The following is a 13,834-nucleotide window of genomic DNA, read 5'->3' as shown; positions in this document are numbered from 1 at the left end:
TCATCTTTTCATTGAGTTCCTTGTGGCAGCAGCACATTCCTCAGCACAGGCTCCAGTCGGCATGGTAACTAGTTAGGGACGGCGAGCGGCCTTCTTGCAGATTCCTATTTCCTTCTGAGACTGCTTTTTGGGATCTTGGAGAGGGGGGAGCTCAGCACGGATGGTGGTGGAGGAAGTGGTGAAAAGGGGGTGGAGGAAGAATTGATTGGGTTGAGCTGTGGGCGGGAGGGAGGGGGGATGGGCAGAAGAATGATTTAAACGCGCTTTTTAAAAGAGTTATCTGGTCCACCCATGGTGTTGGTGCTAAATTGCCCGGGCAGGAAAAAAGTCCTAATTGGGATGGGGAGGCAGTGACAAAGCAAAGCTTGTTCAAGCCTCGGAAACTGCACTGTTGATAGTGCAGGTACCTCAGGGCGGTTGGGAGTGATCGCTGTGTTGACTTTGTCTAATTGCGGGGGAGGAGCTCTATGAGCTGTGACGGCCGTGTTACACCCAGTGGGGTGGTGGACAGAACCTGGCATCACCACGCAGGGCTCAGTAAACCGACTGACAAAGCTCTTGGCAAATTATTAAAAATCTGGCAAAAATGTTCATCGCTTGACAAAAATGTAGAGAGACTAGTAATGCATAACTTTATCCCGTGTTGGATTTTAAAATGACTAATGCCAAGTTGTCTGTCAAAATTAATGGGGCATTGCTTCTTCTTATAGAACAAAAAAATTTTTTTCATACATTTTATTCATTTATTCACTGCTAAAAAAAATCATGTATCTGCTAAAATCTTCACTCTGGGAAAAGGGTTTGGAGGTGGTTACCCTTGATCTTAAAGTGCTGTGAATGGAAAGCTACTCTTCATCACATTTGCTATAATAAAAGCCACATCTTCATTAAAATGTAAACTGTCCTATTCTTGGAGAATAAATTAAAACTCTGCATCCAAACTTATATTAAAAGAGGCATTAAACCTCCGAACATAAAGTATATCTTTATAGAACTTGGGTTTGGGACTTTTTAAACTTCCGTTACATCAAGAAAAGTGTAAACGGTTAACTGTTGAGTAGATACTCTGTTTTGTCATAGGAACTAATCAGTATATTGCCTGACTCTTCTACTCTGCTATTTCATGCGTTAATTCGTTTCTCCTTCCTTAAGTGCTTTCCATGAAGCCTTCACGCAGGCCCTTCTACAAGCTACTTTTTGTGAGGTTGCACACGCGTAGGGCAGCTTTCTGGCCTAGAACCTGAGCTCCAAGTGTCAGTGACGCTGTGGCCTGTCACATGCTCACTGCGGGAAGTCCTTCCCTTGCTTTCCACCTTCTACAGCTTTGAAATGAAATGGAAATGAAAAAAGTCTCCCAGAAAATTAAACAACCTTTTATAATGTATTTTAATTCCTATTTTGCTTTATGGAACAGTACATGTTTTGTTCATAAGTTTAGAATTTTTGCTAACTTCCCCCCAAACTTCCAAAATGGCATTTCCCTCAAAAATCTCATGTTTTTGCTAATTCTGATTTTTAAGGCCTTCAAAGAAAACAGAAAGTCAGTGAGGCTCGTGGGGAGATTTTGCTCTTAAGCCCCAATAAATAATTTAGTTTGGTGTTTTCTCTCTTTTAATTCTTAAAGCGCCTCCCTACAGTAGAGTCTCTAAGCGCTGCTTGAAAAATAAGACACTTGAAGCATAAACACGGGTAGGCTTCCAGGTAAAGGGAGATGTACAAATGCGCCTTAGCGGCTGAAGGAACACACGTGAAAATAAGAGATGGGCTGATTCCCTCCTGTTCATGTTTGCTCACTGCGAACATTTGGTTCACTTGGCTTGGCTCATTATTTCAGCTGGGAAAGTCACTATATGAATTAATAGCAGATTTCCCAGCTGAAAATAAATGTTTACCAGTTTAGGGGGCCGGGGGCTTTTGGCAAAGACCTGGCTTTTTGTCTGCCTGCCTTCTTTTCTTGGCCTGCACATCCCTGAGGTGTGTAATTAAAAAGTAAGGGAATTTGCACATAGCGCTTCAGGGCTTTAATGAACAGAAAACACAGGATATTTCAGCAATTTGGTGCCTTGCGTCAGAGTGTGCATTTCCTGTGTGAGGTGTCACACAATGCTAGGACTCCGTGACCATAAAGGCACCTGCAATCCCATGCAGAGGAAAAGTGACAGCATTTGTTCCTAAATTCCAATACAAAATACATTTTAAAAAAAGACCAATTTACATTTTAAAACAGATGGACTTTGAACTTGAACATACCTTCAGAATTAATGGCTATTAAATCAGCCCCACTTTGCTGAATATTGAAATTCCCTTCAGAACAAAGATCTTGGCTGTTGATATCAGGTTACATTACAAAACTGAACACACAATATCAAATGGATTTAATCATATTCATTCTTGACTTACCACTGAAATTTATGAACAGCTCAAAGTCTGGAACAGTATTTTGAAAGCTCAGGAATGTTGAGGAGAAGGGTAGAAAAAACAAATTAACACTTACTGAACACCTGTTATATGCCAGATACTTTTATATAATATAAAATGTAAAGTTTTACAAAAATAACCATGTGAAAAAGGCATTAGTATTCTTTTATTTTTGTTGGGAGAAGAACATTCAAAGAAATTAGGTAACTTGCCAAGGACCCCATCCTCAGTGACTCTGGCAGGTGGGAACGGCCCGTCCAGCCTGGCATGTGCGCTCAGCACGGAAAATTACCATCATTGTCAGACTCCAAAACCCAAGCGCCTTCAACATATTTGTTATCATTATTTTTCTATCTCTTACATAAAATTTATTCTAAAGAATAAAAAACTCATTCCCTCCTCATCCCCAGTCCCTGATTGTTTTTTTGTGAATAAGTTTTGCAAAAAACTCCCAAAACTTCTTGTTCCATCCTCTGCCTAACAGCATGGGATGAAGCTAGCTCATGCTTCCTGAGCCACGCGGCCCATCTCAGTCCCAGGGCGAACGGCACTTCTAATCCAGGACGAGGGCGGCCGTGACACCGGCAAGGCCCCAACAGAAGCACAGGAGGGCTGCTTCCATCACAGCCAGAGGCCAGAACATGGCGCCCACAGAATACCAGAACACACATTTCAACTCTCTAGGCCTCCATTCTAACATCTGTAAAACCAACAACCATGAGAATTCCCGAAAGACAAGCTTCAGGTAACTACCTGTCTTGTGGCCAACACGCAAAGACGTCTTGTCACATTTCTGTAGCTGTAGTCCCTCGTGAAACGACGATCCGGTTTCCACTACATATTCCACAGTGACTTGACTTTACATCATCCATAAACTAAATTCTAAGGTAAAACATTGTATTTAAAAGGTTACTTTTTTCCCTTTCTGGTGGTGACCACCTCCTCCCCACAACAACATGCCTCTTGCTGAGGACCTCCTTCAACCCTCTCCAGGAGAGAAGAGAAAACTCAAGAAGAAACGCCCGGTGCAGAGCCCCAGTTCCTACTCCATGCATGTGAAATGCCCAGGATGCTACACAATCACCACCGTCATCGGCCACGCACAGACGGTGGTCTTGTGTGTTGGCAGCTCCACGGTTCTCGGTCAGCCCACAGGAGGAAAAGCAAGGCTGACAGAGGATGCTCCTTAGGAAGGAAGAAGTATTAAATAAAGCACCCCAAGTCAGGCCATCCCAATAAACACATTTTGGATACACCCCAAGAAAACTTTTTTTTAGTGTTTTTGTTCTTTTTAATTCAGAAAGAAAAAGAAAGGGAAGGGGAAAAAAGCATTTGTTCAAATAACTATTACAGAAAAGGAGATCTGGGCGGGATGCTGTGGCCTACCTCTTCCAGAATGGGGATTTATTAATGCCTTTAAAAAAAAAACAACAAAAAGACCCCTAGCTGGTGTGGCTCAGTGGATTGAGTGCCGGCCTGTGAATCAAAAGGTCGCCAGTTCAATTCCCAGTCAGGGCACATGCCTGGGCTGTGGGCCAGGTCCCTGGCTGGGGGTGTTCGAGAGGCAACCCACTGATGTTTCTCTTGCACATTGATGTTTGTCTCCCTCCCTTACCCTCTCTTTAAGAATAAATAAATAAAATATTAAAAAAATTTTTTTCAGAGAGAAAACCAAAAAAGAATAAAAAAATAAATTATTTTGTTCAATACTGTTTGGCATAATTGCATTGTTTTCCCACCTTCTAAACTCTCAAAACAACCTCTTCAGGAAGCATTTTTCCTTTTGCCTTTGCCTCTCCTGACTTTTCACCTTGCTTTGGGCTCTCTATGACCTTCCTCTTAGTCTCCAAGGGCCTTTGACGAATCACTGACAGACCACACATCTGGCATGGGGCACTATACTAATTCTTGGTAAAGAAGACAAATGTACACGTGAGGTGTGTGCATGTGTGCGTGAAAGAGAGGGAGAGAGACTTGGAGTCTAAACACTTCCTCCTACAACCCTAGGACTATAAATCTCTGGAGACTGGCCACTCTGAGACCTGCTACCCCACACCGGTCATCTCCTCCCTTGATGAGGAACCAGCACGCTCCCCCTAGCCCGTCAATGAGCGCCCGCTGCTGGCAGCTCCTCCGCAGTGACTGTTCCAACAGTGGCGCCCCACCCCCAGGAAAAAGACTATATCAGTATTGAAAGAAATGTGGACATCAAGAGTCTGAGACATTTGGAGCACATATATTTTTACTCCACTAAGATGTACAATGTATTGATCCTACCACCTTGTCACCACTGTCCTCATCCCTCTGTGTCCTCGCTGTCCTCCTTCTTATCCTCCTTAAATCCCATGATCCATCATTATTATTCTTCTCTTGCAAGCACCTCATCCTCTTTGCTTCTCTGTCACTGCATTGTACTGGTAAATTCTTGGGCCTGATTAAATCCCACTTTCTGTCTTTTTTCATGCCAACATCCCTGCACCTAAATGTGCTACAGAAAAACACACAGCCACACTGGAGGTTCTCATTCTAAACTCCCGATCATAGTCACCTCCTGTGGACAGTCATGCTGCCCAGCTATCATTCAGGGTCCTTGCCCATTCCCTCTCCCATTCTCCTCAACTCTTTCGCGCCTTCTCTTCTCTCCTCAATCCTCCACAACCAGTTCACTCATCATCATTCACTTGCTTCCTATGTCACCAAGAAAGCAGAAACATTCAGAAAGATCTTTCACGTGTTCTACCACCTCATGTGCTCACCTACCAGCATCAGAGCCCGTTACACCCTCCCTGCCTGTCCTCCTGTGACTTTGGGTGGAATACTGGGGCTCCCAGCCCAGACCCCACTTTTGTACTGGATCCCATCCCTCTCAATGCCACAAGGATATTTCTCCGGAAATTCTTCCCCTCCCTCCTGCACCATCAATTTCCCCCCATTTCCTGGACGGCTGCCATAACATATAAGCACGTTCCTGATTCGTTCATTAAAAATAAAAACAAAAATCTTCTGACACCATCTCTCTCTCCACCTGCTCCACTTTCTCCTCACCACTTGACAACAAAACTCCTCAAAGAAGTTGTTTCTATTCACTGGTAGTTTCTCTCCTCCCATTCTCTTGAAGCCGGTCTGATCTCATGGCCTCACCCTGCAAACATCAAAACTGATCCTGTTACTATTACCAAGGATCTCCACACTGGGAAATCTGTCAGTTAATTCTCAGTCCTTGTCTCGCTTGTTAATATTTAAAGTAACTGATCACTTTCTCCCCATTGAAAGACTTTTAACTTGCCTTCCAGGACACCATGCTCTACTGAGTTTATTCCCAATTCTTTGGTTACTTCTTTGTCAGTCTCCTCTCTTCTCTTCATGCCTCTTCACCTCCCTGACTCTAAGAACTGGAATGCCCTGGGGCTTAGGGTGTAACCTTGCTTTTTTCCTAACTGCCTGCAATTCAGAAAGGATCTCACCAGTTACAAGGCTTTAGTTACCATCTCTACACTTCATCCAGATTTGTATCTCCATACTGAAAGGCTCTTATGCTGGGTTCCTATTGTGAAACCAAGATTCAGCCTCCATTTGTTCCCCCATTATGTTAAGTGGGCTTCTCTCTTATTTTCCTGTCTCATATCCCAATCCCTTAAGGCTTGATTCCCTTCAAGGAGTTCTGAACCTGACACCTGCTGACAGACCTTCCTAATACTGCCTACCTATGTATGGTGCTGAACATCACCTAAGGAGGAGGAGGAGGAGGAGACAGAAGAGAAGCAGGGGAGGATGAGGAAAATGAATGGTGGCTGGTGCACACAGTCCCAGCAATGTTGAGAGTGTTGTGGGTTGTCAACTGTCACCCTTGGGAAAAGGCAGGAAGTTCTCTCCTGAGTAGCCATAGACAATATCATTAGTTTGGTGAGCTTCCTGTGGTATAGACAAAGCCTGCTCCTTAGTGTTGCAAATCAGAAACTTCATATTTTCAGAGGATATAAATCAGCCTTTCTAGGGCAGACCGCCTAACCTAGCTCATGAGTTTGATATATCAAACCAGGGTACCATTGTATTAATTTACATTAAGAAAAAACTGAGAAAGGGCATACAACTGTAATTGAATAACAATAACATTTTTTAAAAAACTGTTGTAGGAACTACATGAGCAACATATTCTCTCCCTACAATCAAGAATTTTGAAAGGCTGTATCATGTTCAAAGCTAGTGTATTAATTTGTAGTAGGAAATGGCTGGCTTGGTGAGCAAAATTTTTGAAGTTCACATAATCTGAGCATTCCCTCTGCCTCTGCAGACTTACACATGGAACAAAACCATATCAGATTTTAGAAAAATGGTAGCCAATCACACTGAGGCCAGAGTGTTTTTTTTTTTTTTTCAAAGCACACATTTGACCAGGAAACTCTTCCAAAACTGGACACTGTTCTTAGAAGACAAAATCCTCAACATACTGGCCCTACATAGTCTGGCTACTTCAGCTTCTGCCTTCAATAGCAGAATAGGTTAAGAATATGGGTTCTGCAACCACAGTTCTGTGGTTGAAATCCCCATTCCTCTACTTTCAAGCTTAGGTGATTCATTTACTCATATTGTGTCACAGTTACCGACCTCTTCAGTAAAACAGGAGTAAAGACAGTGTTTATTTCATAGGACTGTGATGAAAATTCGGAGAGCAAACCACTTTCAGCAGTGCCTGGCACCTACTAAGTATTCAATAAACATTTTCTAATATCTAAAACCACTCTGGGTACGGCCACCCCACCTCCTGCCATCCCTCAAATCTGCTGCCAGCCGGCTGCCCTGAGCAAACTCTCGCCCTCTTTGAGGTATTCTCCTTAAATGTACCTCCTTCCGCTGCTTAACTCCTATACGGCCTTCGCCTCTCCCATCTACAGTTACTTCCTCAGGCAAGTCTTCCTGGGGACCTAGAGCTCTCTGTCTACAGTGTTCTTCCTCATAGGAACGCGCTTCCTTCCAGACTGTTCCTGGCTCAGGCCAGTCCTCTGCCTTGAGAGATAATCTTCATACTCAGCTCTTTATCCCAGAGCCTGGCATATACCTAATGCGTTATAGATCTCTGTGCCAATTTGCTGGAGTAAATGTTTAGTTGATGCTTACCCCAGTCTGAAAGGACTTTGGCCGGGCCCAGTAGGTCTTCCAGGGGCAAAGCTAGAACCAGCACCGCTAACTTTTGCCCCTGGGGCTCTTTTAGCCACACCTCTCAGGGCTGGCAACTCCCTTCTGAATCACTCATTCTTTCTTTGCGTGTGTTAATGTGTTTGCTCAGATTTCGTAGGGCCCTCCTAAGGCCTAAGAAAACTTTGTGTATCTATACTCTATTTCAGTCCACATTGTCTCTAAAGTTCTGCTCTCTGTGGGCATTTTATTTCCCTCATTTCTGACTTCTGGCAAAGGTGGGGTGCATGAGGACTGTCTCTTTATATATGCTCTCTACGGGGGATACAACTACAAGTGTGTCTTTCAATCAATGAAGAACACAGCACTGCTCTGGGATTATTCTGTCTTAAATGGAAATATTAAAACTGATTCAAGGACGAGAGTAATAAACACAGAAGTTATCGTTACCACCACATATTTGCACTGTACAATGAGACAGCAGCAAATCCCCAAGCCAGTACCAGGCAAAAGCGACTACAGTTGTAAAGTTTCATTCCAGTTCTCACAAAGCCTCTATCAGAAAGACTCAATTCCATGCTAGCAAAAATAATTGGCCTACAACTCATTCTGAAACCCTAGAAATCTGAAAAGCATTGCTCTGGGTTTTCGTTCTATTTGCACGATGTTGAGATCTGGCTTAGGCCAGAGATGTATGTGCAAATGCCGTAAGAAAAGAACCGGTCCAATCCAGTGCGGAATGTAGCCCAAGGTAAGAAAGAACACAAAACTCAGGTTGAAGAAAGCCTCCCTGGGGTATTTTTCGTCCTTTATTTTTACCCCAGATCCAAGACTTGTGGTTAATTCAGATAAGCACTTGACCTTTGTGGTTGCTTATCCAAAGTCAACCTTCCCGTGTCTGAGGGTCACCTGTAACTCATTAATCTCAGCCCATTATTGTTTTGCAGGGATGTCTGTTCCATTTAAGATATAAAACTCCTATACAGATAACATGGTAGGTTAATGCACTCACCTTTCATTCCCTGATTGCTGGGTTCACACCAAACTCAATTCTGTTATGAGTAAGGATTACGTTTTGATATGTTCCCATCCCTAGGAGCCATTTGTCTGTAGGTCTTCACATCCTAAAAGGATGTTGCAGGCATCAGCATACTCTTTGGGGCCCTATACAGGAGATTCCAGGGAATAGAATGGCCCAGAGGTTACTGGGTCAGGACTGGAGAGGAAAGAACTATTTAGGGAATCTTGCTGAGTGCATGCTTCTGAGGGTGCTATCAGTCTTTTGCCACTCTCAACTCTTAAGATGAAAACAAGGCCATTATCACTTTTCAAAAAATAATAAATTGCTTTATATAGAATCTAGTACTGTTGTGCTGTCCTTCCTCCCCTACAGCAAGAAATGTGCTAGCAAGCAGTCAGGAAAAGGGCACAAATTCTTTGCAGTATATTTTTAAATTTTCTATACAATGATTTTGGGGAAGGGGTGAGGAAGGGAGTGGGAGAGAGAGAAAAACATTGATTTGTTGTTTCACGGGTTGATTCTTGTATGTGTCCTGACCAGGAATCGAACCCACAATCTTGGCCTATCAGGACTGGGCTACCCTCCAGGGCCTTTTCACAGTATTTTTTAACATCATCCTTTTCAAGCATTGTCTTGTTTATAATTTAACTTCATTCCCTCTTCCATTAGAAAATGCAAATCTACGCCCATCACCTGTAGCAAAACCTGAGATGTAAATCTAAAAGAAAATGACAAGCGGGAGTTCAGCTATTCTCTAAGGCATATAGCAGAGTGGGTGGCTCTGGGGTCCAACAGCCAAGGATAGAATCCTGGGCCCGCCGCTGAAAGCCTTAACCTCTCCCAGCCTCAGTTCCACAGCTGTGAAATGGAAGTAATCAGAGTACTGCCACAGAGAGTTATTGTAGGAATCAAATAAAATAATATTGAAACAGAACAGAGTCTGGTATCTATCAGGGGCTCAAAAAGTGTTGCTGGGACTTAATTGCTTTGATTCATGCTATAGAAAATAAAACCTTTTTCTTTTTCTTTTTTTTATCTCTAGCCTGCTCTCCAATCGCCTGACAGGTGACTGAACCCCAAATGAACGCTTCTGGTTCTTTCTACTTAGCAGGGCCGCATCACTCTTCCCCTAAACCCCTTCCATGCCCCCTTGAATTCCAGCCAGTTAAAGCACAAGGGAGTGGTCGAGGAGTGAGGATGGTGTGGCCCAAACCGCCTCACTTAATTAATTTCAGCCAACTCCTGCTGCTGGCCACGCTGCCACCGCCTCAATTACCCTTGGTGCTAACAACGGAAAGCAGCGCACAAAGGCTTTCACTTTACAGCAAGAAAAAGAAAAATGTACTGTCGATACATATTACCCGTCAATGTAAATGCTTTCAGGAGCCCTTCGCTGCTTCTTTTCATGTTCTTCGAGCCTAAGAACCATTTAGAGAAGCCCTGCTGTTCTAGCACCCTAAGGACATGTAAGAGGATGCGCGCAGGCGGCGCAGAAACAGAGCTTCTATTTATGTGGAGCAAGGCAGGCCTAGATCTTTGACTAACAATAAGCGGAATATCTTAATCACAAGCATTCTGAAGTCATGCCAGGTGGAGTGCTTAGTGTTTACCCGCTCGGTTTTCTTTCTTTTTTAAAAATACTACTTGGGAAAGACACTGACACATGCAGGTAGGCTCTCATATCGGAATCCACTGTTATCCTTCCCATCAGGAGGGCTGCAAGGAGGGTTAGTCCAAATCCCACACCGGGAGTGGTCTAGAATTTCTGGAAAGGACAGGTGTAAGGATAGCAATCTTTTGGAAAAGGGAGCTAAGGGACTATCCTTGAAACTATATTTGCATAGTAAACAGGCTGTTATTTGGAGTCTGTGTTTAAAGGGGTGTGAATTTGTAGGGCGAATGGAGATTTTGAAGGGCTGGACTACTTCCAACCATCCCTCACTTCGTATTTTAACAACTATGGCTCCCCACCCTCATTCCCCATGCTTTCAGAAGTTTTTACTACATGTTCTAATGTTATGTCTTCAACAGGGAATAAAGTCACTAGGAGGGTAGGAAATAAGAGTTTTTACTTGCCCTAAAAAAATACCTGGCACATAAGGTTTCAAAAATATTTATTGAATGAATTTATGATCTTATGGAAACTAATAAAATAAAAGCCCTGGAAAAGAAGCCACCAACAGAATGACTGATTTCTATATTTAACTTTAATCATTAAAAATATTCAGAATGACTCCCTTTCTTTGATGAAACAATAAAATGATTTCTGTATAGTGCTCTGGCTGGTGTGGCTCAGTGGATTGGATGCCTGCCTGCAAACCTAAGGGTAGCTGGTTCGATTCCCAGTCAGGGCACATGCCTGGGTTTTGGGTTCAGTCCCCCAAATGGGGTGAATAGGAGAGGCAACAGATCAATATTTCTCTCCCACGTCGATGTTTCTCTCCCTCTCTTTCTTCTTCCCTTCTCCTCCCTCTAATAAATAATTTTTTTAAAAAAGAAAATGTTGATCCTGATTTCTAAAGTTGTACCAGTAGCCAATGACATTGTTAGCAGGTATGAAATCCAGTCCACTGCCTGTTGTTTGTCTGTTTGTTTATGGTCTGGGAGCTAAGAATGGCTTCTACATTTTTAAATGGTAGACAAAAATCAAGGGAAGGTTTTATGGCATGTGAAAATTACATGAGGTTCAAATTTCAGTGTGCATAAATAATGTTGTATTGGAATACAGCCACATTCATTCATTCAAATATTGTTGGTAGCTTCTTTGTCCCAGAGTTGAGTAGTTAATAAAACAAACTGTATGGCCACAAAGCTTAAAATGTTTATTGTTTGCATACACAGTTTTTAATAAATAAATTCTGGGTTTTTTTGTGGGGGGGTCCCATGCATCTGGTGCTTACAGAAGAAAATACAAACTCCTTAGGCTGGCATTCTTTGTGGTATGTTCTTACCCTACACTCTATCCAAATGGAACCATCTTCTCTTCCCAATGTACCTCTGAGGGACAGGCCCTGTTCTGTGGTCCATTTTCTGTGCCTCTGTTCATACTGTAATCTCTTGCCTCCAAACCTCTTTTCCCCATGCTACATATGCAAATGCTGCTCATTTTCTAAGGCCAACTCTCTCATGAAAACCTGCCTGACCCTCCTACCCTGAGCTCAGTGAAACATGGCGAACACCTGAGACCTGAGGCTTTTTTTTTGGTTTTTTTTGGCCTGGCATCATTCATTCACCATTCTTCTAGAAGGAACCCATTGATTTTACTTTGGGGATGCATGCAATCTCGATGGAACTGTGTAACTCAAAATGCCCCACCCTTCCTGATGAGGAAATGGAGATGGGCCATTCTAATTAGAGCTACTTCCTGGGTCTCTCTCCTTCCAGCTGATTCTCTGCAGTTTGATTCTCGAGTGAGGTGAGCACGGAAAATGGCGGGAGCTCTTGTCCCCGGAACCACCCCTTATTTCTGCTCATGGACCTCTGTAGCTGCCCTGCTCCAGTCCTTGCCACTGTTGGTTTCTTCGGCCAATCTTGATTTTTCGAAGGACTACACAGCCTGGTCATGAACGAGATCTCTTGTAAAATCTCCCACTGCCAGTCTCTATTATTTGCAAACAGGGACATTGACTAATAGAAGTAGTGATCATTCCTTCTTCCAAACCCTTGTGACACTTTACCCATACATTTCTCAGGGCCTCTGACATTTTCTACTTTGTATAATAATTATCCACCTCATTGTTTTGTTTTATGCAATGGCAGTTCCAGAATTCTATATAGGAGGGGTAGCCAGGGTGGGAGGAGAAAAGTATAAGGGACTTATCATGAATCCTTATTGAATATTAACTGTTTTTATTTTGATTGTACTTTTAAAGTCCATAAAAAAGCAGTATTTTCTAAAGATGCTTTTATTTATACTTTAGGTTAATAAAAATTCATTTTCCTTTTCAGAAAGTACTTATTTGAAGGCAAGGTGACATTGGAAATTATGGAGAGGTAAAATTTCTCCTCTCCCTCCAAGGTTCCTTTTGGTGCAGCCGCTAATCTTAGAAGACTGTGAGCCCCTTGTAACTTCTGTGGTGCCCAGCATAGTGCCTTACACACCATCAGTGCCCGATATACTTGTTACAGCAGTCACCAGTTAGTGGTTGCTGTACCATCTTGCATCAGTTTTCTTTTGCCTCCTTTCCAATAAGAATTCAAGGTATATGGTTTCCCACTTGGCTTTTATTTGCCTTACTAATTTTTTTTCAGTAAATAGTCATTGAATGCCCATCACTAGCATGGACACAGCTCTAAGAGCTGGGAATACATCAATGATCTGGAAGACTCCCGCCACCACAGAGCTGGCATTCTAAGGGATGTATGTCTACTCGGAGTTGAGATCACTACACAATCACTTCCTTCCTAACTTCTTAGAAGTATAGGACCAAAGTGCTCATCTTTCTCCCGTGTCACTTGTGCTTCTGCCTCTGCTTTACTTTTGCCTTCAGCTATGAGTTCAGTTTACTTCTAAAACTTACCATGAGCCCAGGGCTTTCTCTCAATGGTACTATTGTTCTTACTTTTCCCACTATTTACTTTCTGTGCCTTTTGAAGTTTGAACTATCCTTCAAAAATAACAACACATTATTGTTGAAACTTTTGTTCAAAGTTTCTAAAGCTTAGAAATATTAGTAACATACAGCCAATGTCTGTCTGTCATAGAATGTTGGACTCTTAATAATATACAATTAAAAGAGAAACTTCCACTAAACTAGCCTTTGATTCTGCTTTTTAAACCCAGAAAGCAGGTACCTCTGATGGATCACTAGCATCCAATGGAAACTGGAGCCCTAGAGTAAAATTAAGCCAGAAGTTAACGTATTTTTTCTGACAGAACCAAGCCTCCTGCTGCTGATGGAAAGGTGTATAATGGAAGGAGAAGAATCTGACAAAGAAAGATTATGTACTCCATATTCTGAAAAATGTGTGTGAGCGCCTCTCCACAGCATCCTGCCCGCAATTCCAGGAGTGTCCCTGTCACTTTACCTGTAGATGGTTATGAAACCCCCATCCGCAGATTAAGGAGCCCTGGATTGGTATTTTCATGAAGTCTTTAATGCATGTCTCATTTTTAAGGAGCATGTTTAATGACAGCGCTCAACCAGTCATCCTATCTAACTAGCAGTACTTCCAAGTGAGGGCGAAAGTACGAAACAAATGTCATGAACAATCAAAGAAATATAAATGGAAACAGTTACACTATTTTACACGTTTTAGGTA

The 13,834-nt window shown here is 42.6% G+C and overlaps 1 protein-coding gene across 1 annotated transcript; it reads left to right on the top strand.

The window, feature by feature from the left end:
• The first annotated feature begins 3,374 nt into the window (after nt 1-3,374).
• Nucleotides 3,375-3,608, top strand: LOC112310980 (small ribosomal subunit protein eS27-like). The gene has a single exon (XM_024567262.2). The coding sequence runs from the start codon at nt 3,375-3,377 to the stop codon at nt 3,606-3,608; it is 234 nt and encodes a 77-aa protein (XP_024423030.2).
• Nucleotides 3,609-13,834: the final 10,226 nt, after the last annotated feature.

This window comes from Desmodus rotundus, chromosome 7 (genome assembly GCF_022682495.2).
Source record: "Desmodus rotundus isolate HL8 chromosome 7, HLdesRot8A.1, whole genome shotgun sequence".
Classification (NCBI taxonomy): Eukaryota; Metazoa; Chordata; class Mammalia; order Chiroptera; family Phyllostomidae; genus Desmodus; species Desmodus rotundus.
This window is presented reverse-complemented; position numbering and strand designations above follow the sequence as displayed.

Coding starts and splice junctions, on each gene's coding strand:
- LOC112310980 (XM_024567262.2), top strand. CDS start 3,375: ATGCCTCTTGCTGAGGACCTCCTTCAACCCTCTCCAGGAGAGAAGAGA.